The 27,012-nt window shown below is 41.8% G+C and overlaps 2 protein-coding genes across 4 annotated transcripts in view; both read left to right on the plus strand.

Annotated features, from left to right (window-relative positions):
* LOC126565147 (uncharacterized) overlaps positions 1-21,108 on the plus strand; it is a 41,853-nt gene extending 20,745 nt beyond the window's left edge. The window contains exons 3-8 of one of the 3 annotated variants that reach the window (XR_007607085.1): positions 19,515-19,573; positions 19,650-19,806; positions 19,901-20,081; positions 20,162-20,470; positions 20,564-20,644; positions 20,750-21,108. Coding sequence is in view for 1 of the 3 variants with exons in the window: in XM_050222294.1 (XP_050078251.1) it covers positions 19,515-19,573; positions 19,650-19,806; positions 19,901-20,081; positions 20,162-20,470; positions 20,564-20,572 (715 nt within the window). In the remaining 2 variants the exon portion in view is untranslated. Of the gene's footprint in view, positions 1-19,514; positions 19,574-19,649; positions 19,807-19,900; positions 20,082-20,161; positions 20,471-20,563; positions 20,725-20,749 lie in introns of those variants that run through there. The other 2 variants (XR_007607086.1, XM_050222294.1) reach the window with 2 other exon arrangements.
* Positions 21,109-23,716: 2,608 nt separating this feature from the next.
* LOC126565736 (putative SERF-like protein) lies at positions 23,717-25,895 on the plus strand. Its single transcript, XM_050222944.1, has 3 exons — positions 23,717-23,830; positions 24,625-24,727; positions 25,727-25,895. Exons 1-3 carry the CDS (start codon positions 23,824-23,826, stop codon positions 25,794-25,796), a joined length of 180 nt encoding a protein of 59 aa, XP_050078901.1. The 5' UTR covers positions 23,717-23,823; the 3' UTR covers positions 25,797-25,895.
* The last annotated feature ends 1,117 nt before the right edge of the window (positions 25,896-27,012 follow it).

Consider the following 27,012-nt stretch of genomic DNA (forward strand, 5'->3'; position numbering starts at 1 on the left):
GAAAACTCCAAAGAGACCAACGCTAACCGAGTGAACAACTTGGCTGGACAGGGCACGGTTATGTCTACCTCTATCTGCAGCGAGCCGGCCTGCAAGTTTGGGTGCCATTTAAGTTTCCATTTTCTACCTTCCCATCGCGCCCTGCTTTTCCAGCTTCTTATGGTTCCGCTGGCGTTTTTCGGAAAACTTCTCCTCGGGGCGCTTGAGCCAACTCGATCAGCAGGAAGTGTTCGCATTTTGTGTGGCCCGCGCATACGTGCCCCAACAGCAGGGGGCCTTTTTTGGGAGGTTTTGTACGCAGGAAAAAAAGAAGTGCATGCGAAAACTTTAAATGAAATGAGTTTTCCTGCACAGGACGAGCTGTGGAGCACAGTAGAGAACATTGTGCCAGGGCAGGGATGGATGGATGGAACACGGAAAAAGATGTGCTTCAGCTTATGACGTGTTCTGATGGTGCATTAATGAGAACAAGGCATCGTAATTAGTCGTGAATGAGGAAATTGGGGAATGGAAAGTGAACGAGGACGCGTTAAGATGAAACAAATAAATTCCTATAATTGTTTCAATTTCATAATCCCTTTCAAAGCACTCAAGTAGAAGCGCTATAGTAGAATAGCAATAGTATTTATTTCTGCGAAATAATTCTGCTAAATGTGAATGTACTTCAGCAAGGCCTTTTAAAAATTCTTTGCGACATATTTCCAAAGTTTTCTTCAATTTTCACCTTTTCTGCCTACGGTGTCTCGCCGATTACTACGCCCAACCATGTTTGCTGCTTCAAACTAAATAACTTCTACTGCTGCAACTTCTCGACAGGTGGCATAACCGGTGTGCGTCCTTTTTAACGTAGGACTCATGTCGCTGCCAATACTCTCAGCTTTGCGAACATGCTACCATTTTTTTTTTGTACGCCCGTGACAGTGTGTTTGTGTGTGTGTGTGTGAGCACCCACATTTCGCGGGCAACACATCGCTTCATAGCTGAGCCAAGGGCCCAGCCCAAAGAAAAGGAAGGGCGGGAAATAATATCCTAAGTTAGCGAAAAAAGTTAAAATTGATTTTGCTATGCTTTCGCCGCTCGCCACAAACATTGCAGCCCCGTTGTTGCAAGCATCTTGGTCGCGCGGTGAACCAAGGCAAAAAGGTCGGCACCATGTCGCGACAGAAGCCTGATTCAACACGAAGGGGGTGGCTTCCACGCTCTGCCCAGGAGCATTGAACCACTGGGCAGGATTGAGATGCGTAAGATGTGATAAAGTAAGCATTTCGGTTGGCGGAGGAAGAACGGAGCGTTGCATGACGGTTTGTCCACTCAATTCAATGATAGGAAAGGTTGAAAAGCATGTTCATAGTCATTGATGAAGGTAACCAGGTAGAATAATTTATCAAAACCGTTAGAAATGATTAGAGAAATATTTACTTGAAGTTCTAAGAGTTGATGGAGACACCTGGTGGTTCACCTATGAGAATGTTTTCAGGAGGTCATACTTTACCTCTCATGGTAATACCAGTTTAAATATGGGATACTTTGAAGCAGTATTGTAGAAAAAAATAATCTTCCCAATGTTTCTGTCTGTTAAAAGTTCTGAAATTAAAAAATATGAACAAAACAGCTTCAACATGATATCGAATGGGATGTTCGAAGGAGTTCAGACACAGACGGATCCTTCAGTCACGGAAAGTCTCGGCAAGTAAGGAAGAGGGACATTAGAAGACAATATTGTCCGTGCCTGAGAGGCTCTTTAACGAAACGGTACTCACAATAGGAGGTATACTTGCCAGCGCCACTGATGACGGTGCAGAAGCGAACGAACGGAACTTTTGACAGATGTTGATGACGCGGACAGGACGATGACGATGCACAATGTCACCTAAGGAATATGTGAAATAAAAACCTTTTTTTTTGGTTCTTAAAAATTGTCTTAAGAATTCTTCCTAAATGCTTTAATTTAGTGTGTCACTAGATTTGTTAATGAATTATCTTGAAATCGTCTAGTTCCTTTATGTTCTTTTAGTCCTCACATTTTCCACGAGGAACATATTACCGTAAGCATCCAGAAACCGGGCGAATGAAACGTGATGATGCAACTGCGATTTCTTCCACGTGCAGTTCTTCTTGACACTCTAGTTGGCCGCAGTTTCTCTCTAGCTGAGTTGGAAAGCAGCTGTAGAAGGTACGCACACCAAGAAAAAAAAACTAATATTTGTTTCGTATTTCAACACGCGATACACTACCGACTAAAATGCTGAACTAGAATCAAAGACCTTTAGTGTAGCGAGCAACTGCTAAACATAGGAAACGATTCTGTAGTGTACAGAGGGTGCGAGACACGAAACAAAAGCGACTCTCCTTTAAGCAACGATAGAGGTCAAGGTAGGAAGGCCAAGAGAAAGAAACACGATACCGTCCGCGGGAACAGGGTGGCTTCATTCTGCAGGTTGAAGATAGTGAGCACGGACGGGAGTGAAAATATAGGACAAAAACGCGACTACCAAAACGAAACATCGTTCGTGAGCTAACGAAGCTTCCAAGGCATTGGATAAGTTGTAGGAAAGTTAGCAGCAACATCGCCAACAAATAAAAACGACAAAAAAAAAGTCCCGTTTCAACAAATGGTTAAACGAAGAGGCCAACGAAGAGGCAACCGAAACGAATGGCACAAAAAAGGATATACCCATTCGTAAGGGAATGTGTGCACGGTGGAAATGGTAGAAAAACTTGCCGCCGCTTTCGGAGAGAATACGAGATCTAGACACGGAAGGAATTCAAATATGGCCAGGCCAGCGAGCGTTCGCACAATGCTTTTGTGTGTGTTTGTGTTATGCTTCTACTGGTGGCCCATCAAGACGGGTGGTTGTCGAGCATACGGCGGCACTCCAATGCACTTTGGCGTCTCAGATGGTGGGTCGTGTGTAAATAAAAACTAGAACACCGCGTGGAGAGCAGATTTGCTCGTTTTTTTTTTTTTGGGCGTCCCACGAAGAAAGACGCAACGTCGAAGCGATAGAATTCGAATGAACGATTACCGGCCAGGATGCAGGGCGGTAGGATCCTTGTGGCGGCTCGCGGTTGATGTAGGAAGTGAGTGTAATTTCTCTCCTTTTTCACAATCCAACCGCACCTTCATCTGCACGAAACGTTGCCGGTTCTTCTCGGGATTTTTTTCAACAACCTAACTCTCCTGCACACATACATTTGTAGCGACTATCGATGTCTGCACGGAAAGTTTAGCTGTCTGCCAGACATTCGAGATGTTTTTATCTCTCTCTCTCTCTCTCTCTCTCTCTCTCTCTCTTCACTTTCCCCATTCTTTTTCGGCCGATTGCTCTGAAGGTAGAATAAATTCACAAACCGGCGAAAAAACTTTTCCGCCAAACGAGCGAGCGAATATCAGCAAGCACAGCTCGTCATGCCAACCCCTCACAGCCCACGTGCTGCAATTCTAGCCCGGTTGCTCATCTTTCCATCGCGAAGGGCTGCATTAATCGTACCAAGCGGTGTACCAAGCGTCCCAAATGTCCACCGAAGATGGAAGAATGTTGAGCAGTGGATGCGCTTTTTTCTGTCTAACACAGCACGATCGGTAACCATGTACGGGCAACCGGAGCCAAAAAATGGGCTCCTGAAGGCTGATGATCGTAAATTATCTTCTAGCTTTTGTCTGGTAGTTTTTAAGTGCGGCATTCTTTAGCCACCGACGAGCGACGAGATTAGACGAGAACGAGTTGCTGTGGAAAAAACTAAGCGGGAAACAGAGACGAGACAAATACTTGGCTAAGATTAGCCGGGTGGAAGGTTTTTGGAAAGCTGGCAACGGAATCCTTATGTAAGGAATGTTGTGATGGCTTAAAGAAATGTTTCATTTCGTGCTTTGTTGGTTTTACTTTTAAATTTGATAATTGTTTGTTGAATGTGTTCTTTCTAATTTTTTTTCTCTGAAATTCAATGAAAACTTTCTCATCTTATTATCTAACATTTACAGATTGAACATTGATTGCAATAGATTGTGTTTATTGGTCTGAAATAACGTATTCGTATAACAAATAGATTGATTTAATACAACATTTAAATAACGCAGTACCTGTAGCAACTTATCCAAAATACCGTATTTGTTGTATATAACTTAATATCGCAATATTGGTACTTTATTTGGTGAACATCTTTTTTTGTCTAATGTCTAATACAAAAAAAGCGCAATATTGTCAGATGCCTCTAAATTAAAAAAAAAAACTTGTATTTCGGAGCTAAAACACCAAGTCAAATACTCAATCCAAAAGATTTACTGCTAACCTCGAGGAAGACTTTATCTAATAAACCTTTTTGTGAAGATCTTATTCAAAAATTCTGCAGCCTGATGTAGGAGTAACTGATCGCCAAGGTCCAGGACTCTCTCTTCTTGGCTTAACGACCTTTTCGGTCATACCGGTCATCGAATGGCTTACAAGACCAGTCCTCATTACGGGGGAACGGTTCGGATGGGATTTGAACCCCGGTCCAGCCGTGTGACGAACGGCGTCGTTTTCTCCCTTACCTTCAAGGTCCAGGTCCAGGTCCAGGACTTTAAACCATTATATTATGCCATCGTTAGGCCAATTTTTGAATTTGTCACTATTATTTTGACACCAACGCAACAGTACAGAATTGACAATTGACACGTGCGCTATATTATCTGCTGCTTTGGTATCGTGACACTACTTCACCGACTTACCGTCCTACTAGGTGTCTGTTATTCGCAGTAGAATCCTTCCGACATAGCCGATTACCGGCTGAGTGAGTTTTTTACATAAAGCTTATTTTACATATCTTGGCCTGCTCAGGATTGAGCATGTCGCGTCGACATGGCCAGGTTTCCAATCAGTGCAGAGCTGCACTCTAGTGCAGAGCTGCGGTCTAGGGCTGCAGTCCTCCATCCACGGCTGCATCCGATCTCCGACTGATTCCACTTGATCCAGCCAACGAGCTCGCTGTGCTCCTCTACGCCTCGTACCGGACGGGTCGCTGACGAGCAACTTCATGGTGCGGCATGAGTCCGGCATCCTCATCATCAGCCAACGTATCCTTCCGGCGCTGACTACCGTCAGAATATCAGCACCGCCAAACAGCTCAGCTAGCTCGTGGTTCACGCCCTGCTCGCACACACCGCCAACGATAGTCTTTAGTACCCGCCGTTCGAAAATGGCGAATGCATTGGCGTCCTCCGTCAGCATGGTCCAAGACTCGTACCCGTATAGGACTACCGGACATATCAACGCCCTCCACCCTCCAGAGCAATGTTGTGTACCCTCCAGAGCAATGTTGAACAACAAACAGGAGAGTCCGTCTCCTTGCCTCTCACCGTTGTGCTGGGTGAGATTCGAATGATTCCGACAGCATGCTCGAAACTCTCACCTTGCACTGCACCCTGTCCATAGTGGACTTCGCAGCCGTACCAGCTTCCCGGGGAATCCGTACTGTTGCATGATGTTCCATAGTTCGGTCCAATCTATGGTATCGTAGGCCGTCTTGAAGTCACTGAACAGGTGGTGCGCAGGGATCTGGTGCTCCCGGTATTTTTGGAAGATCTGCCGTAAAGTGAAGATTTGGTCGGTTGTCGATTTGCCTTCAACAAATCCAGCTTGGTAGCTTCTGACGAAATCTGTAGCAAGGACTCCAGTCTGCAGAAGAGTATTCGGGACAGGATCTTATAGGCAGCATTCAGGACTGTGATGGCCTGGAAGTTAGCATAGTCCATCCTTTCGCCCTTTTTGTACACCGGATGTATGACACCCAGTTTCCACTCGTCCGGTAGTTCTTCCTGATCCCAAAGCTTAACAATCAGGCGATGCATGATGGCGGTAAGGCTCTCTGGAACCATCTTGAACAGTTCGGCCACCAGCCCATCGCTGCAAGCTGATATGTTGCATTTCAGCTGTTTGATGGCACTGATGACTTCGTCCAGGGATGGTGGGGGTACCTCGTCATCGTCATGCTGGCTGTCGTAGTTTTGCACTCCTCTGCTTCCTGCGCCATTTACATATCAATCATTGATTCAATTATTTTTCAGGATCCTCGTGAAAATGTAAGACTAAAATCGCTATATTTTGAATTTGGTTTTAACGATCCTCTTTTAAAAATGGTTTCACCTTACCTCACTCTAAGTAATACAGTAGATCTCAAGCTTAGCTTAAATAGTGTTAGTGATGGGTTTTATGACGAATTAATAAAATATTTACGAGAGCTGTCACTAAGATCACGGCTGACTGCCGCAGTATCAATCAAGAAGGTTTGATAATATTATTGGAAGAATGTTCATTTTTTGATGTAGTTTTAGTGGAAGTTGAATGTTAGCCCAAGTTTAGTGTTTGGATTTAATTTTTATCAAGCATCAATTTTGTGTGGATGACAATTTCACTTCTTGGATACCAATATAATAATTTAACTGATTAATAGCCTTCATTTTTGGTTTAAACGTTCTTTAAACGTTGACTCTTTTTTAAATAAAGTAGTAACAGTAAAGAAACATTTAGAATCTTGACATGCTCACCAACTTATACTTCTAGACGTCATCTCCACATTTTGCCAAGATATTCATTGAATCAGCGACGACGGCACCGTTTGATGATTAATGCTGCAATTGCGATAGAAGCGAAGGCTACAGCAACGCACATATACCCAAAAAAAAAAAATCCCGCCTTCAAAGCAAAAGAAATTATCCTTTTGAAGAGAAAGAGAGACGGAGATTGCAAAGCGATCGAGAAAAAAGTTGTGCGCTAATTAAATATTAAACATTAAAAATTTTCACCCCGAGTGGATCGGTGTATCCTTGGTACCTTTTTTAATTTACGCCCATGTTTTACTTGTGCTTTTTGATATTGTTTTTTTGTACCTCCACTCTTAGCAGTGTGCGTAGAAGTTCAGTTGCAAGACTTTGCGACTACTTGAAAGGAAGTGTTCGTTGATGCGTTCGAGCTGGTGGAGCTGGTGGAGTTTTGTCCTATTTGAATAATTACTGCGCCCGGGCGTTTAGCGAAGGCGGAAAAGGTACGGGACTAATAGCTTGTTGCACTCGTTGAGCGAACGAAGCAAAAAAATTGCCTTTTCGTGTATCCGGAAAGCAAAAAAAAAAAAGGGGGCCTGTAGAAGAGGTCCATAAAAAGAAGTCTTTCGATAAGAATTTTTTTCTTTGCGTTACCAAACCTTTCAAATGTCATGATCGCGGGAGACTTTTAGTAAGGGATAATGTAAGAAATATTACAAAACAAGTCTAACATTCCCATCGTAATTGTTTGTTTATTAAAAGTATTATTGACGAGCAATGAATTATTGGAACTCTTTTCAGCTAATACTATGTGAGATTGATTTTTGTTGTAAAACTCAAACAAAGGCAGAATCGTTTAAGAGGCAGATGAAGTGAAAAAGCGACTTTTTGCTCGTTTGGTTGTAAACCTCAAATGGCTCCAAATGGTAGATTTGCGCGGGAACTTCGCCGAGCTTGACTTCAACTGTCTGTCAATCAATCAATTGGGATATTTCAGAAGGCATCTTTTTTTTTTTGCTTTCTATGCGCTTCACCGACAAAAGCCCTACATATTGTCCCATGGCTTCAAGCGATGGCCGATGCCTATCACACAAGAACCTCTGACGTGAGTGTTGCGTGAATCATTTTCGCGGTGGATGTTGTGGAAGATGTTATTCCGTTTGGTGAGTTTGTTGAGTTGAGGACAGCTATCACGACCTCGATGCTGTGCTGTAACGTACGGGAATATTGGAGAGATATGAACCCCAAAAAAAAAAGCTTTCAACAAAACCAATAGCAATTGCTAACGAGCACCAAAGTTTTAACTGTCAAACGACGCGTATGAAGTTCAGGTGAAATATTTTTTATTCTCCTACAGCCCTTCCACATCATTGCCTCATAAGGTTTGGTGGTGATCGAACACCTAAGGGCGTAGTTTGAATTGAGACAAAAAAAAAGATCTAACAACAGCAACAAAGGGAAACTTTGGGAAGTTTCTTTTTCGTTTTTGTCGTTTGAAAATGCAGCATTGCTCAACTTTGGCAACGGTCGCGATGGCGAGCTAAGAAGCTGCTGAGCTGTACAGTAAATTAATCTTGGTTCCCATGCTCCGCTGTGTCCATGTTGCAGTGTCCTTCTTGGATTCTTTTTTTTTTCTTGTAGAGGCCAAAAATTTTTCCTTTGCTCTTTGATTTCGTTTGACGTTCTAATTGGTCAAGCAAACGCAGACGATCGGCTGTGATTTTCTTTCTTCTCTGATGCGTCGCAAGGAATTTGATGGAAAAGAAAGGCCCAACAACCTGCTCGGGTTTACACGAGCATGAATGAATTGACCCAACGCATGCTGACGATGGAGCGGCAAGCTTTCAGCGGCGTTGGTAAATTCAGGTAAACCATGAATGATTATGCATGAACAAAAGAGGCGTTAAGAGCAGCGCAGTTGTAAATGAATAGTCCATGGAGACGCCTGATACTTGTTGCAACGGCAAGGACTTTTTGACTTTACCATTCAGTTTGATGATTGTTAGAAGCAACTACAAAATCCACCGCAAAACACGATTGAAACGTACAGAAACTTTTCTAAATTCCCCCCTTTACGTCACACTTACTTTTCAACGAAGCTTCGAAGCTATCGTTCAGGCCGCATCTCACCGCGCCCGCCCAAGGTCGGCATCAATTCGGTGGGCAACAGATTGTTTGTCCGCTTGAGCAGTCCAAAAAGTACGCCCGCTTCGCGTTGAATCACACCATAATAATCCTTCCTGACAACAAGCGGGCAACAACTGGGCAATGGTGATGGTGGAAAGGCAAAGCAGCACTGGGAAATATGTTTTCGCTGAAGTTCGAACAACACGACGAGCGCGTCGCACGCAAGCATTCGTGAAATTGTTGTTTGACGACGAGCGCGGCCACGTTCCATTTCACCCTTCGGCTAGGAGGGCAACACAAAATTGTACCGCTAAGTGAGGCTTATCGCTTACCTGGTTCGCGAGAAACCGGCAACACGTTCCGGGAAATCGTCTGCTGCATTGGCACCTCTGCACGGTTACTGCTTTTTTCCCGAGAATCGTCTTCCTTTCGGTGGCAATAGCAATTTGAAACATTTATGCAGACGAATCATAATGTTCGCCCTAGCGTAAAGCAGCGTTTCGTTTGGAGCGTTTCAGAAAAATGTACAATTTTTAGATTTTTATTCGTTGCTCGATACACTTAACTTTTTGGGATTCTTTTTGAAATTTACAGAACCACGTACCTCGGTTGATAGATGCAGAAGTTACCAGTTGAAAAGGCAAAATCATGAATGCTTGTGGAAATAGTGGTTAGATGTAGATGTTAAAACAATCAGATGCTATGCCATGTGTAGGGCTTGGGTTAGCAGACAAGACTTCAATTGCAGTCTCAAAAGTAAAAAGATACAGAACAAAAAGGTTTATATTTGTAGTTTTTAGTTCTGCCAGATCGGTCAGTTGACTAATATGTTATCGGCGACGTTTATCTTACTGGAGGATTCAACAGTGACTTAAAAAATTTAGTCAAAGAAGCTTGTAATTCATGGCAAGCCAAGACATCTATAAAATAAACTAAAAACAAGAAATTTCAGCTTGATTAGACCTTAAAATGGGCGGTCCGGTGGTATACGCGGCAGTGGCGCCGTTCTTTACACGGCAGGACCGGGTTCAAATCTCAAATCAGGACCATTTCCCAGTTGTGAGGACTGACTACCGAACTTTGTGGTATCCGGAAGTCTAGTAAGCCATTTTCGATGGCCGGTGTGACCTAGTAGATCGTTAAGCTATGAAGGAGAATGCTTTAGGATTATTCTTAAAATTATATTAGCTATCTTCACTGCTTCATGAGTTTATTCTACCGAGTGTCTTTCTTGTCGGGAGTAAATTTGTTGTGTACTTAAAATGTCCTGCGATCTATTATTTGCTATGGTTGCCATCTGAAGTGACATATCTGCTGATTCTTTGAACGTAATATCTTTTATGTGAATCTTTTGCAGTGAGAGTTGATGGTTGAATCTTGAAAAAAACTTACAAATAACTTACTTCAAACCGCCCTAGTTCATCGCAATAAAAAGCCAATACAAAAATAATATATTTTAAAAACTTTTTTTAGACTAGACTCACTCAAAACAGCTCTTTTTTACATCCACAACCAAGATTTCCACTTTTCTTACATCATACCTACGGGTTACATCTAAAAATGAATATAATTTGGAGGCACAATATGTGTGTTTGTTGAAAATTTTACCTTTACAGGGTTCGTATGTATCGATTACGGTACCACCTTCGTAGGCGTCCTTGCCCTTGGCAATAAGTATTCGAAGTACTGCTCGAAAAAAAAAAACGAAACGGATTGAAAAATAAAATCCTCCATCTTAAATACTTTTCTTCAGCCAATAACTCCATACGAGGGTTGTGGTTTGAGCCAGCATCCCCGTTAGTGGAAATCGTGTTTGTTTATTGTGCCAACGCGAGCGCTCACTCGTCCTGCCGCACGTCCTTTTGTCATTGTGCATGAAGTTTTGCATGAACGAAACAGAACAATCGCTCACCGGAATGCGCTGTCTGTCTGGCGAAGCGAGGTGTAATGCCGAAACATAAAAGATCCGAACAATCAAAATGTATGGCAAGCGGGAGAAGACGGAAGGCCGACACTTTTCAAGGTCAGCAAATGCAAACGAATACGAGTATCACACCGCCGGGTGCCGATGGAGCGCAGCGCATGTTTGTGTGCTGTTTACCCGAGCGACCCAGTTTCGATTGTCATTTTATTCACGTTGATCGTGTACGGCCGAAGCGGATGATAAACGTGGTCGGAGAATATTTTCAACAAGAGTGTAAACATTTTGGAACCGTGTCTCCAGTACTCCGGGGTGGAAGTCGTTAGCTTTTAAAATTATACGTGCAGGAGGAGTGATCTTTAGATGAACAACCGATCTACACAGACTCGTAGTAACACTTCGTAAAAGTGTCTAAAGTTTTTCGTTATCAAAATGAATCTACCATAATGCCGTTGGGCGTGAGAGATTCTTGCTGTTGGGGAACAGCAAGAAACAAAAAAAAATTCAACACACAATGAATCCATTTCCGTTCTCCGGTACCACTGCGCGCCAACCACACCAGATCTCCACATGTTCGTATTCAACTATCATCCGACGAGCCAGTACTGAAGAAGCGCTACCGTGTTTGTGTCTGCGGGCGTCGAAAAAATGGTCACATTTTTTCCGACCCTTTTTTCCCTGAGCAATAGCCAAAATGGATCTAAAAAAAAAACAGCGCTGGCTTGAGTAGGGCAAAGCGGCATTTGCTTTCAACCGTGTATCCATCCTTGCCTTGACGAGCAACGGGACCACTCACGGGATGGGACTGGAAGCAGCAAAATGGCAGCCTGGGACCAGTCCCCAGTTGGCAGTTTCGGTAGTTTTTCTACAATCGCATCCTGTCGAACGGAGAACTGGCACCGTTAGCTGTATTTGTGCTTGAAACAGTTTGTGTGTGTGTGTGTGTGTATAGCGGCGTATGTACGAAGGATGCGGATCAGTTCTTTGTTTTTCCTCAAGCTTCCTTATTTCATCCTTCCACGCTCAGTACATGCTCCACAGAACGTTTTGTTAGGACTTTTTTTTTGTTTCAAATTGACAGTTGGATGGTGTTTTTGTGCATTTGAAATGCGAGTTTAAACTCGTTTGAAGCAGCTGAGGCTCGAAATTGGAGCGGCTGTTAGACCATCTAGAGATTGAACAAAAAACTAATCTCTCACTCGGTAGCTTTACAGCTGAAGGCATGAAAATGGGGAAAGAGACCGATAGAGAAACATTCCTTGCGTGAGAAAGACGTACTTGGTTGTGAGCATGATCGAGGCATGTGTTTTTGTTTACAGACACTCGCGTTTGCTATTCAAATGATTATCTTTCATGTGTTTTCTTCTAGTTTTTAGACAAGAATTCTCGTTAATTGGCACAATATTAACCTTATTGTTAGATAGAAACAACGCTAGCTTATATTTTATCTTTTAACACTGATTTTTCCCGATTCGCCGTCAGCTTCAGCTCCTTTATCGAAAGGTCAGAAATGCGAAGGATAAGGAACACCAAACAAAAACCGTTCCACATCACATCCTGGCCCAACCGTACCCAAATCATTCGTATTCTTCTCACTCACTCGTTCTACGTTCGAACGCTATTTATTCACTCGCGTACATTCATTTGAAGAATACGGTACGGTTCACTCACCACTACAAGCAAACGTGCTTTTCCCCAGTTTTTCTCCTTGGTTGAAACGGGTCGGAAAAGCTGTGTGAAGCGCATGAAAAACGCTTTGACCACCGACACCCCGCCATGAGCCTGCAGCTTGTCTGTTTGCGCTTGTGTGCGAACATCGTTGTATGCGAGCCGGCGTTGAAGTTTGTTTGGTTTTTCATGCTGCCCTTTTTACATTCATTTTCTCCACAATTGCGCCATTCACCTTGTGCCCTGGTGTGCGTCTGACTAAAGATCGATGTAGTGTTTTTATGCTCATCACTTGCTCGCTAGCGTTCTTGCTTGCTTCGGTTCGCTTTCGGTGAGGTTTTTAGAGGACTGGGAATGGATAGATGAATCGTTGGAAAGTTTGTTAGAATATGAAGCGCATGAAAATAGTACAATTTAAGTTTAGAAAAGAAAAAAAATGGTTGGATGAAATAATACCAAAATTATATAAATAGTAACTTAATAATTAAATAAAGTAATGATATTTTAATATCAATTACCTGAAACAAATGAAAGAAAATCCTTGCATAAATCAACGTTTAAAGACAATCTATAATCGGATGTAAGTGAATGTTAAAATAATTCCCAAAACTTATCAGCAAACATAAACCCAACACAGATATATAACAGCATTGGTGCATTTGCTCTTTCTACGCCCTTCCGGGAGAGGGCGTTCGGGATGGTAGCCTTAGCGACCGGAAGGGAACAACCAAGAGCCGCTGGAGGCAGGGAACAATTGGTGGAGTTCTGGCGTCATCACGGTCGACTGTTGCGTGCATAAAAACGAACCGTTTTTTCCCCTTCCGTCGATTCTCTCACTTCGTGCGGACTCTCCCGGCATATCGGCCGTTCTCTCTGTTTTGGTTTTTATGCACGTGTTCGCCACCGTCTCGTCGTAAATAAATGCTGTCATGTTGGGCGCTTTTTTGTTGCCGTTTTGCGGCCGACCACTCCACCATCTCCCGTTCCAACAAACCCCGATCGCCAGAAAGTGGGACAGAGTGGCGCTCGGATTCGTTCAATCTCCATCGCGCGCACCACAACGCGCTCGCCTTACTCCCCACCATTACCACCACCCGGTTTCGTTCGAGTTTTCCGGTTCGAGATGCGCCATTAGCGTTTTTCACCACGTGCTTTTTCTGCACACTTTCTATACAAACACCAACACTAGCAAGCGGTCAACACTACATTTCCAACACAAGTGCGCCGCTACGGGTTGCGGCGAATGAAAGGCGGGAAACAAATGGCCACCACTACGGAGGTCGTTCTCGCAGACGTACATAAACATTTCTTGCTCCCACACGCTACGTCACACACACACGTACAAAAAGCATAAAAAATCGGCAGTCAGGACGACAACCCGGAAGGATCGGTGCGCAAGGCAAAAGGGCCAAAACTGGCGGGGGGTTTGGAAATTAACCGTGAGCTGGAGGAGGGCACCATTACACAGCTACCATTGCCATAGACGCCGACGGACGCTCACGGAGAAGAACCACATGTTTTAGCGTTGGTTAATTTATGGCGTACGAGTGACTTGACGTTTCGACGGGTCATCCGAGCGAGGTACGGTGAAGCAAGCAAAAAAAAAAGGCAGATATGTTGCAGAAGCGAATTTAAAGCGAGAAAAAAAAAACTCCACCGTCAGCGATGATCGAGACCGATTTATCCACTCACCGACAACGATATGTAGACACAACTAGGTGCTTGGCACACTGGTAAGGATTTGCTGATAAACTCTGGTGTATAACTGCTGGTTGAAAGTCTAACGCACGAAGAAATGGATTTTTGCAAGCACTAATCAATTGAATATTCAGGTTTACGGCATGCAGAAAGCCTATTACCATTATTCAAAGAAAATAACTGTAATTCATCATCAATCAAAACGATTTCATAATTCTTCTAATTCATTATGTTTGTTGCTCTTGGAAAAAGAAAATGCTTCGTATTTTATTATTCAATATAGTAGCAGATAAAGCTTCCGGATAAAAATGTAAGACATTTTTTGGAGCTTTACTTCAAAAGAGATTTTTATGGCTAAATTATTACTGACCATTCAGACACATCAGGTCATGTCAGCCTTCGGACGGTTTACTAGATTTGTATTCTGAAAAGAAATGCTTAGTAGGCCCTTACTATGATATTCTTGGAACTTCATTAAAAAGCTCAATCGAGAAAAAAGCACATTTTGATGTAAAAAGTTGAAGCGGATGTGTATATCACTCAGCAATGCAAAAACAGTACAACTAATATTATTGATTTATTTGGTGTAATGTATTCTGTGTAAAGAGTGTAATGTTTTTATCGTTTTTAATACTTATTATGCTTGTTGTGCTTTCTTGTGCTTTGCATGTATTCTAGTCCTATCCACTAACGCTGTGCTCGGACATATGTAATGACCAATGACAGTTTATCACCAATGACAGTTTATTGCGCGTACTTTCGTAGGACACGAGATCGAATAAGACTTTGTTCTGTTTATTCTATTCAGTATCCTTGAAAAATATTGTTCCCTATCAATGCTACGCTGTTTCCAACTATGAACTAACAAAGCCGTAATTGGTAATTGGTTCTGTTAAACTTGATTGTTTACATCAACTCGCAAAGTGTACTTGTCGGTGCTACATTTCAACAGTGTGCTTTTCTGTTCCAGAGAATGCTTAATCTTCCCTTTTGATGCAATGCAACTCAACGGGCTCCTTCGTGTTACATTATAATCGGATTAACGATGGTTTACTGTAGCGTGCAATAATTTAGCTGCCAATAATTCACTTCCCCAGCCTGTTCCCATGGTGGTTAGAATCTTTTGAAAATGTTCTAGGTATATTTAATTTGCGTGCTCAAGTGCACGACCATTGCTTTACGGTGATACTGTGTAGGACTTTATTTGCTCAATGTGATGAGCCGTTAAACGATGATCATTAGGCGGAGACCTATGGCGATACGTACGTTCACACGAACGCAAAAAGGGCCACCCCATCCATCTTGGGTGGCAACGGTGGAGCGATACTGTCAAGAAAACCCTCAAGAGGAAAGGATCACAAAAAATTAGAGAAGAATGATTTCCGCGGCTTAAAAAAAGTGCCACTAATGGCAGTTGATTTTATAACCGGAATCGAAATGAGTAATTGACTTCCTTTCCTTTCCACCGTGTGGCCAACGCGGGAGCAAAGGAAGCCATCAAGAAAAGGACGAAAAAAGTGCTTCTACAGAGGGGTTTTGTGTCTCTTAAATTTTAAAATCCATCCATTTGCTTTGGGTGGGTTTCAATCGCAAAAATAAACAAACAAAAACAAAACATTTATTTTGTTCTAGGGTGAACTTAAGACGGCTGAGGTTGTGCTTATCGAACCTAATGGGTTATCCATTTAAACCCGTTTTTGTGTGTTTGTTTTGTTTCAGCAACTACAAGCTCTTCTTCAACTAGCTATGAAGCCAGATAAGTTTGCAATCAAACGTGAGAAAAAGCCTTTTTTTGTGTAAAATTATTACGCTGTTGACTGGATTGCGTGGTTCACATCGTATGTAAGGTGCAGGAAATATGTATTTGTCTTATGTACAAATATGAAAAGAATCTTAAATAGAAGAGTTTTCAGTTTGATAAAGCAATCAAATCATTTAGTAATACTTGGGTTCTTGGGTCCTGTTTTTCTGTGAGGGCTTGTGAAGGATGTAACCATGATCGACATTGGTAGAACATTTTGGACTCATCAGTTGGAACACCCTACTTACGATATGATTTGTGAAACAAGTTAATACTACAAACGAACTATGGTTTAGTAGTACCCATTATGGCCTTTTTCTGGCCCGTAAGGTAAGATCAACGACCAACAACCTCACACCCAAAGCGATGCCTCAAAACGATCGTCGTTGTACCGCAAAACCTTCGCCACACGACATTTAAAAGGGAGATCGACGTTCCGTTGCTGGGACCGAACACTTTGAAGCTAATGTTGTTTTTTGTTTAGTTAGATAATGAGTACCGGTTGTGGTGTTTTTTTTTAAATATATTTTAAACAGATGTACCCAACCCCAACCGCAACATGGGCAACTTGTGCCAGTTTTTACCTGGTGACTAAATAATTAAACGTACATAAACGAGATGGACAGTGGTATGAAGCTGCTTGGAGAAGCCCAACGATCATCCCGAATGTCCACTAGTGCCTTCTGCCAAATCTTAGGCTGGCGAGGAGTTTGAATTTATCTTCCATTCCCATTTACCGCCAGTCGGTCGTAATAGTTACATGCAAAGTGTGCGAGTGTGTTTGTTTGTTTTTTTCTGTTTCTAGTTAGCTTCACAGTTAAAATGGAGTTAATTGTGTCGGTTGTTAATGTGTTTTCACTCGAATGATAAAAAAAAAAACAACATCAGCACATGGTAAGGGGGCCGTGAATCGGTGTTTGTCAGGTAAACATGGTTTCTTTAAAGACTTACTTTTTGGAAGTACCAAGATACAGTATTTTGGGGTGCAATCTTTATAGAATTTGTTGATACTGAAGCTTATCAATTCAGATGTGAAAAAAATGCTTTGTACCAACCGTTATAATGCTCTTTGTGATGATTTATTTACAACAAAACTAGGAGCTTTTGATATTAAAATCAAATAACTGGTCCTCTGTCGCTGTAACGATAGTTTTATAAAAAAAAAGTCTGTATAACTTACAATATCTTCATGACACTTCATCTTCATGTAAACTTCTTTGCACTTTATTCAATGTCGGGTTGCATTCTAAAAAGTGTTCTTTGTACATAACAGCTCATGCGAGGTCAGTTTTATCATAATTTTTCCAACTACCCTTGTCTTCAAATGGATGTACTTGCATTGCAACCTAACGGTAATCGTTGAAAATTCATGAACGTCCGGACAGTTCGGAGCTGTTTCTCGTCGTTAATTTTGCACCAAGCGTATGTACCCTCTGGTGTACGAAAAGAAAATCTATCCACAAAAAATATTCTGGCACGTACCGAAGACAAAAAAAAAATCAAATTACCATCCACACCAAGGGTGCCCTCTAAAATGACGATCTTTGCCTGATGAGCCCCAAGCTGAGGGGCCGACAAAATTAATGAACTAAAAAAAAGTACACATACATTAAGATCACGATCGAACGGTGCTGGGGAGGGAAAACCTCCTCTAAACTCTCTTTTCTTCACCCCCTCTAACGGGCACAAGCACACACACACACACACATGAAATGAATGGGTATTGGAAGCCACGGGTTCTGAAATGGGTCTTCACAAGAAGGGAGCTGCAAAAAGCTCCAACTTCAACGCCAACTGACAGATAGGGACAAACAAAAAAAAAAAAAACTAACCGGAACAAAACGGATAGGAGAAGAGAAGCTGCGATGAAAGGGTCGCTGAGTGGCCGTTCCTACAGGCGTCAAACAACGCTGGTACGCGTTAAACGGTAACTCGATAATTGATTGCTGAAAAAAAGTAATTAACTATCCTGGACCGTTCATTACCATACGGACAATTACACTTTACGGGTGCATGGCAAAGTTTGTGAGGAACAGCGTATAAAAAAGCGCGCGGAAAAGGTGGTCCGTCATCGTTCGGACCATCTGTGGCGCTCCCGGGATACAAAGTTGGCCGATGGTCAGTGGCGCTTCAAACACGTCGTCGCTACGCGTGATTCGGGATGGGTCCGTCCGTTAACAACGAAAGAAAGAGCGAGTGAGAGGTAGACATCTGAACTGATCAGCATAGGTGCTTTTGCGATCGGATGCTGTGTGTGTGTGTGTGTGCTTCCAGCAGATTGGTTCTTTCGAGTGATATGATGAGAGTACATCGTGTAGTTGAACATGAACACGCGCGTCGTATGCTAATTTCATCGAAATGACTCTGCGGAAGCGCGTGTACAACATGCTCTAGACGCTATTATTTGAGCATGACGTTTGATCGTGAAGCTTTGATTAGAAAGATACGTTTTTTTGTTTTATTTGTTAGAAAAGAGGCTTTGCAATTTAAGTTATGGATCATTAAATGTGTTGCTTTCACTCACGAATTGACCGTAAAAGTGACATCCAACGCCTTTGACCTAATTGACATAGTAAAACGAGGCGCACGACAGACGGCTGTTGATTAACCTGTCAGTGCAGCCACCCTAAAACTGTCGGTACCGGTAGCAGCTGATCGGTTGCCTATAATTGCATATCGAAAGCATCTCAACCGCTTTAAAACGTATCGAACGAACGCATCGTTATCACTTCCGGTGATTTCACCGTAAGCAGATGCTGCTCTAGTGCAAAAAACGCTGATCGAATGCAAAAAAGCAACAGGTGATCTAGCTGGTTCGATGAATGAATCTTCCATGGTTACACATTTCCGGTACGATGGTAATTTTGTTGGGTAAGGTCTTCACCGATCGTTTACGAGATGCGTGCGTGCGTCTTTTGACAGCTGACCAGACAGCGGCATCGTTTAATTGATAAGCGTGACAATTTCATTCATCGAATTCGCCATTCATCGAACCAATTGTCGATCGGTGTAGGAATTGTCTTGCGGTTTCTCTTTAAAATGTCATTGTAAAATGAATGGATGGAGGGTGACTACGTGTCTCTCTTTTGTAAAGTTTAATTCAATGAACATGATAAATGCGTTACAGATATTTCGAGCTTATTTTAAAACTAGGTTATGTGATAAGAAGACAACGGTTTATCAAGTGATGAAACGATCTCGTTTTACTCAAACCATTTCGTTTATTAAATTTAGCCAAAATCTATAAAATCGAGGGTGAACGTTAGAGATTATTTTACCATTTTCTTCTGCCGTGTTAAGATCGGTGCCGCCGTCACTTATACCACCGGGCCACTAGCTTTGTGTAACGATTCCAAAAAATGTATTAGACTTCAATGAAATGTACGATAGTGACAAAAAATGAGATTAAAAACTTCAGCAAGTCGATATAAGCCATGGAAAACAGTATATTTTATTTATTTATGGCGGCTTGGAGTTTCTTAAACTTCATTCTCCTCTCTCCCTTTACCGATAGATTGCAAGCACATACCGCTGAGAATGCGGTAAATACAATTCCCCAAAAACACTTAATTCACATACTATAATTTGTACGGAATGTATACGGAAGAACAGAATGTGTGCGCCAAACTGTTGGAAGCACAGCTTTCATGTTCTCAGCAGTTTTGAGCATCTTAGCGATTGAAAATTCACCACAGATCACTCATTAACAGCTGACTCCATTTCTTGTGCGGTAGAACGGAATGGTAATACATAATATATTTCTGTTGTTTCTTTCTTTACAGCAAACTAGCTGTTTTTGATGGGAAGAAGGCTATTCGTGGTGGCATACCGTTCGTTTTTCGTAAGTATTTATTGGACATACAAATTACTTTGTTTAAAGATGTTTAAAGGCATTTTGGATGCTTTCTTCCCGGCAGCCCAATTCGGTCCATGGAACTTTGGTCCACAGCATGGCTTTGGCCGGGTAGTACGATGGACACTTGAGCGTGCACCGGAAAGGTTGCCGAGTGGAGACGTGGAAGCAGTCTTCAGCCTAATGGACAACGAAATCACCCGCTCGATGTGGAACTATCCGTAAGGCATAAATTTTTGGAGAGAGAAAGGGGGAGCCAGTTTAAGATCATGAAAAATGTTCTCAACATACGCACGTTTTGCATACCGTTTGCAGATTTCGTATCACGTACCGATTGATTCTACGCGAGAAAGAACTACACTTTCACATTGGCGTGTACAATCCGAGCAAAGACATGACATTCTCGTTTAATCTGCTGCTCCACACCTATCTGAAGGTGCCAGACGTGCGTCGGTGTCAGATCACGGGACTTCACGGTTGCACATTCATCGACAAGGTAAGGTTGCGGAAATGTTGGTTCGGCGAATGGTGTGCATTAGGAATGATGTGTCTCTCGGCGAATGCCCTGTTTTGCAGACACGCGACGGAGCCATCTATCAGGAGGGTCGGGACGCCGTGACAATCAACGAATGGACGGATCGGATTTACCAGCACACGCCCCAAGAACACGTAATCACGAACGTTGTGTCCGGGCGCAAGATGCGGCTCCAAAAGTACAACTTGCCCGATACGGTCGTGTGGAACCCGTGGATGGAGAAGGCACGCGAATGTCAAGATTTTGGTGATGACGAGTACCCGAACATGATCTGCGTCGAGGCGGGCCACGTTTCGACACCGGTCATACTTCTGCCCGGAACCGCGTTTGAGGCATCACAAATACTTCAGGTTGGTGGGGTTTACTGCAAACTGGACGATTTGTAGTTTGTGTCAAGCACCGACCGCTAACCTATTGTTTTCACCGGGGGGGTTTTTTTTTAGGTTATGTGAGTAGAAACCCCGGGAGGTACTGTGACCCGCAGTAAAGGTTCCTCCCGAGCAAAATCCAAAAAGAATCAGCAACAACAGCAGCAACAGCAACAGCAGCAGCAACAACAGCAGCCACAACAACAGCCGTCTCAGCAAAACCAACAACAAAATAGCCAACAGCAACAACAACAACAGCAGCAGCAACAACAGCAGCAACAACAACAACAGCAGCAGCAACAACAGCAACAGCAGCAGCAGCAGCTTCAACAACAGCAACAGCAGCTTGCCACGAATGCTGCCGCGCTGTGGCAGGTGCCAGCGGCTGCGGCGGCTGCTGCCGCCTGCTGGAACAACTACGCCAACTTCCAGACGGCTGGAGTGTTGGCGTTTAAAATGCCACCGTCCTGTGGCGGACTCTGCGGTCCGCAAACTAACTGCGAGCTGTGTTCGTTGAACTCCAACTAGAATCCGTACCATGCTGTGCTGCAAATGCGCTTAGGTTGTGCTTCTTTTTGCGTGCAAATTGCATCCAATTTGCATTAGGCCAATGGCGTTGGATCGTTATCCGGTTGAGCGCGTCTGGAGCATGAGATAGCAAACAATCAATCAGGAACGAAACCATCCGCCGTGGTCTGGGATTTTGCTCAAGAAAGTGTCAATGAAAGGGTTTTCTTTTTCTTAATTATATTACATTAGTTAACATTAATTTCATTACCAATAATATTCGTATTTGTTAATAAGGAGCCGTTGGGGTTCGGATGGTGAACCGAACTTTACCGAATGAACTGTGTACACTTAGGCAGGGGAAGCGTGTAGATGTGTTTCTTTTGTTTTTAACTTTTAACCAATAAACTATGGAAAAGGTAATCAAAAAGTAGCGATAAATACGAACGATCGTAGATAGAGCGGTATGGCAGCTTTTTCTGTCCGGCAGCAGGAAGAACAGTTTGAATTAGGCAAAAAAAAAACACGACAAAGGAAAATTGAAAAATACTAGTGTTAATAGGAATTGAAATGTAAAGCAAAGTTCTAACGACGAATGTTTTATTGCGAAGATTCCTGTGCAGAAACAAAAGGCATACACACGGTGTACAGAGAGGGTAGTTAAGAAGTGCTGTATCGATGTAATTAGGAAGATAAAATTGAAATTAAATCGAAAAATTGTGCGAACAAAAGAATCCACGGGGAAAGTTTAAGCTTCTTTAGGAACAGATTCAGCTAAGGAAACGTTTTACGAAAACGTCATGTAACTAATTGAAATGGGTCGACGGATAGTGGAATATTAGTAGTTAGGTTTAACAATTTGCCTTTGGTTTCAAATATTTCCTCAGTCGAAATTTTCTGTTGCATGTAGTAATGGTGTTCCAAAATGGCCACAAATGATTGTCACTTCTGAATGAACGCCTTGATTGAAAAACGTGTTACCAATCGGTGTCCGGAGGTGGGGGCACTTATTATGCCGCATGTTCTTTTTAAACAATCGTTCTTAGGTGTAAAATAGGGCTCGTGGCAGACGAGGTTCAAACCAATCGCCAAGCGAAAAATGGTTTTGTTCCATCGACCAGGTGTCAATTTTTGTACGTGAGGAAATAAAATACGCAACAGCACAAAGTGGAAAACGAGGAAATAATTTCGGTGTGATAGACTGTTAATTTGGTGTGAAAATTTTCCAGACTACGTTTACGTTTTTTTTTTGTTTTGGTATCTGATACAAAAAAAGCACACAACGAAAGAGACACACGATGTTGATTAAAAATTAAAAGTTATTTGTACGATCATACGTTTTTAAAACTTTTCCGTTGCGATGGATCCGTTTATACGAATTTGGTTGGAGATTTGCCATTTTCAGATTTCAGAGCTTTTAGAGGGCCGTAATAAACGCAAAATCAAAGTTATGTATACGAATGGCACACTGACTGGCTATCTATTTGTACATAAAGTTGAGTTTTTTGTAACACTCTACAGCTCAATGGAGCGTGCTCGTTTGGAGAGAAATCGGTTTGCTGGCTAGTAATAAAGATCGATCTATCCAAATGCTTCTTAAAGGCCACCTTGAAAGGCACACAAAACAGTTTTGGTGTTATTTTTTTCATTTTAAGTATCAAGCAAATGTTTAGGATGAAAGTTTTGTTGGTATTTTTTTTTTTCTACTGCAAATGTATGTCACCACGTTGCGCTGATGTTAAATTATGTTTTAAATAAAATAAGAATGGGGAGATATTAAAATTGTGTTTTAAATTTTTTTTATCATTATTGTATACTGTGGAGTACTTTTATGTGGAATAATGGGGAGTGAAAATAAATTTCTGTTACATAAAAAATGAGTAAAATTATTGATTTGAGAACTTTTAAATATTATTTGGAAGAAATACGGCCAGACCTTTCCTTACGAAATAATAAAGAAAAGTATTTTTTGAATATTTTAAGCAAAGGCACTTGAGTCGCAGTATAAATTAAAATTAGGACATTTCGTTTTGCGGAACACGAGCTGCTGTAGCAATACCTTTTTTTCAGTATACGCCTAAAGATATGCAACCTGACTAATTTATTTTCTAATACGCCTAAAGGTATGCAGGTATTTTTCACAACCTATCGGCGTCATGTTTCGACGGACGAAGCTGGGATTGCATAAATCATGTATAGTCCCGCTACAGAGAATTAGAATAAATCCTAATTTTCTGCATTTCTGCTGCAGGGCAGAGCCTTAAGTGTAGCCTTAAGTAATGAAAGCAATACATTTTTTTTATTTGTGTTAGACAACTGTCGGGCACGCACGACGATTCTGACGATCTTCCATGTCCTAGCGAATTATTTAGGTGCAAGCAAGGGTATTAGCCTGTTTAGAAAATTTAAGTCGTTTGCCGACGAAATCTCATGTCTTATCTTAAAATATTAAAATAACGAGGAAGTTCCTTTTTGCTGCCATGTCTATCTGTTACTCCTAACTGTCAAACTGACATGACAGTTCGATAGTCAGAAAATGAAATAAGAACGTACCTGCTGTACCAACCCACTCCGAGGCACAATCGTCGTGTGCAGCCAAAGCTATTGTATTGCCTCCACAATAGATCAAATAAAGCACGATTTCTCGAATCTTCCTTTACCAAAAATCATAGTTACGTTGCATTCAAGATCGAACTTGTGAATATTTCCTTCCTATATTTGGTCAATCCGTCGTTAATTTCCGTGCCGTGGTAGTAAATCTTGTGGACCGCTTTTCTAAGCAGTTAAGAGTTGTTTTTGGCGTATTCTACTCGATTTTAAAATAGAAAATGACCCGTAAGTATAGTGCGACATGGCAAAAATGCAGTAAAATTTCGTACCGGTGCATGCGAAGAAAGTGTTATCAAAACTGGGGGTTTGCTGCATCCATCCCAGTTGTTGTTAGATGAGTTTACGCGAAGGGACGGTCAGTACGGGAAGAGAAGCAGTAATGGGCACGGTTTATATGCGACGTAATGTTCACTGTCTGCTATGCAGATTATAGAAGATGATGCATTTCCCAGCTTTGGTGCTTTCAAAACATAAATCAGTGAGAAACGCAAACGAAAACATACTAATAATTTAATGTTCTATAAATTTTCCCCAATCGTGGTGTGAATTGCTTTTCTTTAATCGCATTTTAGTCGCTCATGAGTCTTCCCACCCTCTTTTTAACATGGCATTGTTCGGGTGCTTCTGGTACATTCGAAAACCTCCGGTTGTAGACGGAGGTTTAGTCACCGAAAGCGTTTGGGATGAAAGCGAAGATGCTGTTAAATAACACGGCCAGGGGAGAAAATTGTCTCCACATCCAGTTCCTAATGCCATGGACGTGGTTGGATTTCTTATGTAAATTAGGCGTGTTGAATAAACGACGGTTTGTAGTATGCAGTTGGAATGGTTTAGGCGATTGAGAGAAAGAGAAGGAAAGCGACTTTGTTTATGTTTTTACTTTTACCGCGGTGTTCCAGCGTCTACGACGACAATTCTCTAGTAGCCAAATGAAAGCGCATCTAGCAGTCTGGTGTTGAGTTTGCTATTTTAATTTACACAAAACTATGCATATGAATAACAAATTTTCATTCTTGCAGGTGGAAATCAGCGTGAACTGGCCCGTGCCAAGAACCAAAAAAAGAATGCCGGCCAACCAAAGCAACGGGATGACGGACTTACGCACGAGCAGAGGAAGCAGCGGTAGGTAGAACATCCGTTTATTTAATGCCATGTAGGGGTGGATGTAGTACCTTATCGAAAGTTGTTCCATTGCTGTTGATATCAATCCATACTCGTTTTATTAAGTGTATGGCATTCTCATATCGTTATAGACATAATTTTGTCGATTAGAATTGCTGTTTGACGCAAGACAAATTGCGTTGAAAGGTTTCCTGCGTGGAATCTCTTCAATATTATACGGCCTTCTGGAGACCCAATACGACAACTGATGAATGAGGGATGTGGAATGCCTTAAGACATTGCATAGATTCATAAAAAGACAGTAGTATCTCCATTGAACCATATCACATGTTGGAATAGTACATACCCTATTTATAAAATCTACGTAAATCTGCCACCTAAGGCAATTTTGTATTGGAAAAACCCTTAGTAGTGGTTATTTACTTATTTATTTATTTATTTATTTATTTATTTATTTACAATTGATTATTACGGTCCAGTGCCGTATTGTGTTGAGTAGATTGTCACTTATTGATAAGGCATTTCCTCCTTATTCTTTGCCTTATCCCGGGTATATTCGGTTTTTAGCAGTGGTTATTGAGACAATTTTATCAATAGGCTATACTCGTTCATATTATAGCACAGCTCATATAAACTTAGGGCTCCGAAAGAGGTTGATACAGTCAAATAACAGTCTAGCGATTTCAAACAAAAAAAAAAAAAAATCAGTTCGAATTTCAACTACTTCCCGTAGCAACATACATGATACAGTCGGCCAACCTCAATTGGAGGATATTTTAGAAACAATTTTTGTTAATATGAAGGAATATTGGTTTATTTTAAAATTGTTGTCGACCTCAATCGGAAAGCATTTTTTCAATCATTCTGTTGGTCTATGTGATATTCACACATAGAGAGAAGAAACTATAGACATTGATGTATTCCGACTCCGTTTATCTCAGTCTAAGTTTAGTTAAGTCATCATGCTTAAAATCGTGTTTCTTTACACTTTTCTTTCAGTGATGCTGACATTATGCGACAAAAGCAGATGAAAAAGGAGCAAGACGCGCAGCATGCGATCAAGAGTTAATATCCGTTTTCGAACACGTTCGATGCAGCGCCAATCGCATGCCCATTTCGTATGTTATCACGAAGCGAAAGCCAAACCCATCGTACCAACCGAACACTATGATTTGCCTGTCACCGGCATGTTCGGTAAACATTTTTCAAATAATTTTTAATTGCTATAAATCTTAAAGGATCTATGCTCTGCTTCCGCCGTGATTTAGTTGATGCTTCGATTCGTTCTTCTTCTAACGCAACAAGGATTTTATATCCATGCTTTGCTGCTGGCAGTTCTGACCGATACTAAATTGCTTGTATGAGCAATTGTTATTTTGCATTCGTGATTTGATTGAACCACTTTCTCTTCGCAGTTTGTGCAGCTCGGTGCCACAAGCGTTTATGGTTTTATAGACACTACCTAGTATTAAACGTGGGTTACGTTTGAAGGAAAGGTACCGTTGAAAGGCAAATATGCTACGGCATTGAAACAGAATCCCCGTAACCTCCCGATAAAAAGCAATAGCAGCAAACTCAGCGAGCTCAAACGAAGCAGAACAAAATAGTAAGCAAATTGTAAACGGCAGGAATGCCACTGCTGCACATACACAACGCGTTTCAAGTATTGTTAAAGTTAAACGGTTTAGTAAGAAATGGGAGAGAAGCGTTTACTGCCTTGTAGTAGACAGCAGTACAGTCATAGCCAGTTGTGCGCACAGTTGAGGATACATGAAGTAAAAATCGTGCAAGACTTGCTTTGTTTTTGAGATGCTCCAGACAACGATGAACGGAGAATTAAGGTTATTGAAACGCGATGGGGACAGAAATGTGTACACTATCTTGGCTAGAGTTTTTTTTTTTTTTGTTTGATTTTGTGCATCTTACGTTTGGAACCACGGTCCACGATTTTGTGATTTTCGTATGAAGCGTGTAAAAAGTTAATTTTCCACTTAAAGACTACACTATATCTTGTTCGCCGTTTTGTATCTTATAGATGCCATTTTATTAACAAATATGTTCAAATATGCTACAACAAGTCGCGAGGAATGTAATTGAGCGTTTATTGTGTGCCGTTAAATCGCTTGCTTCTTCCATCAGCCTTTAATGAGTCATGGGTTCAAACAGTTAAATAATTGTTGAATTGTTTGCCCGTTAACTTGATTAGACAACTTAACGGCAGGGTGGGAAGGCGAAGTACGAAAATTGAGTAAGACACAAAAAGTGACGATGGTGGAAGAAATGGC

This window comes from Anopheles maculipalpis, chromosome 3RL (assembly GCF_943734695.1).
Source record: "Anopheles maculipalpis chromosome 3RL, idAnoMacuDA_375_x, whole genome shotgun sequence".
NCBI lineage: Eukaryota > Metazoa > Arthropoda > Insecta > Diptera > Culicidae > Anopheles > Anopheles maculipalpis.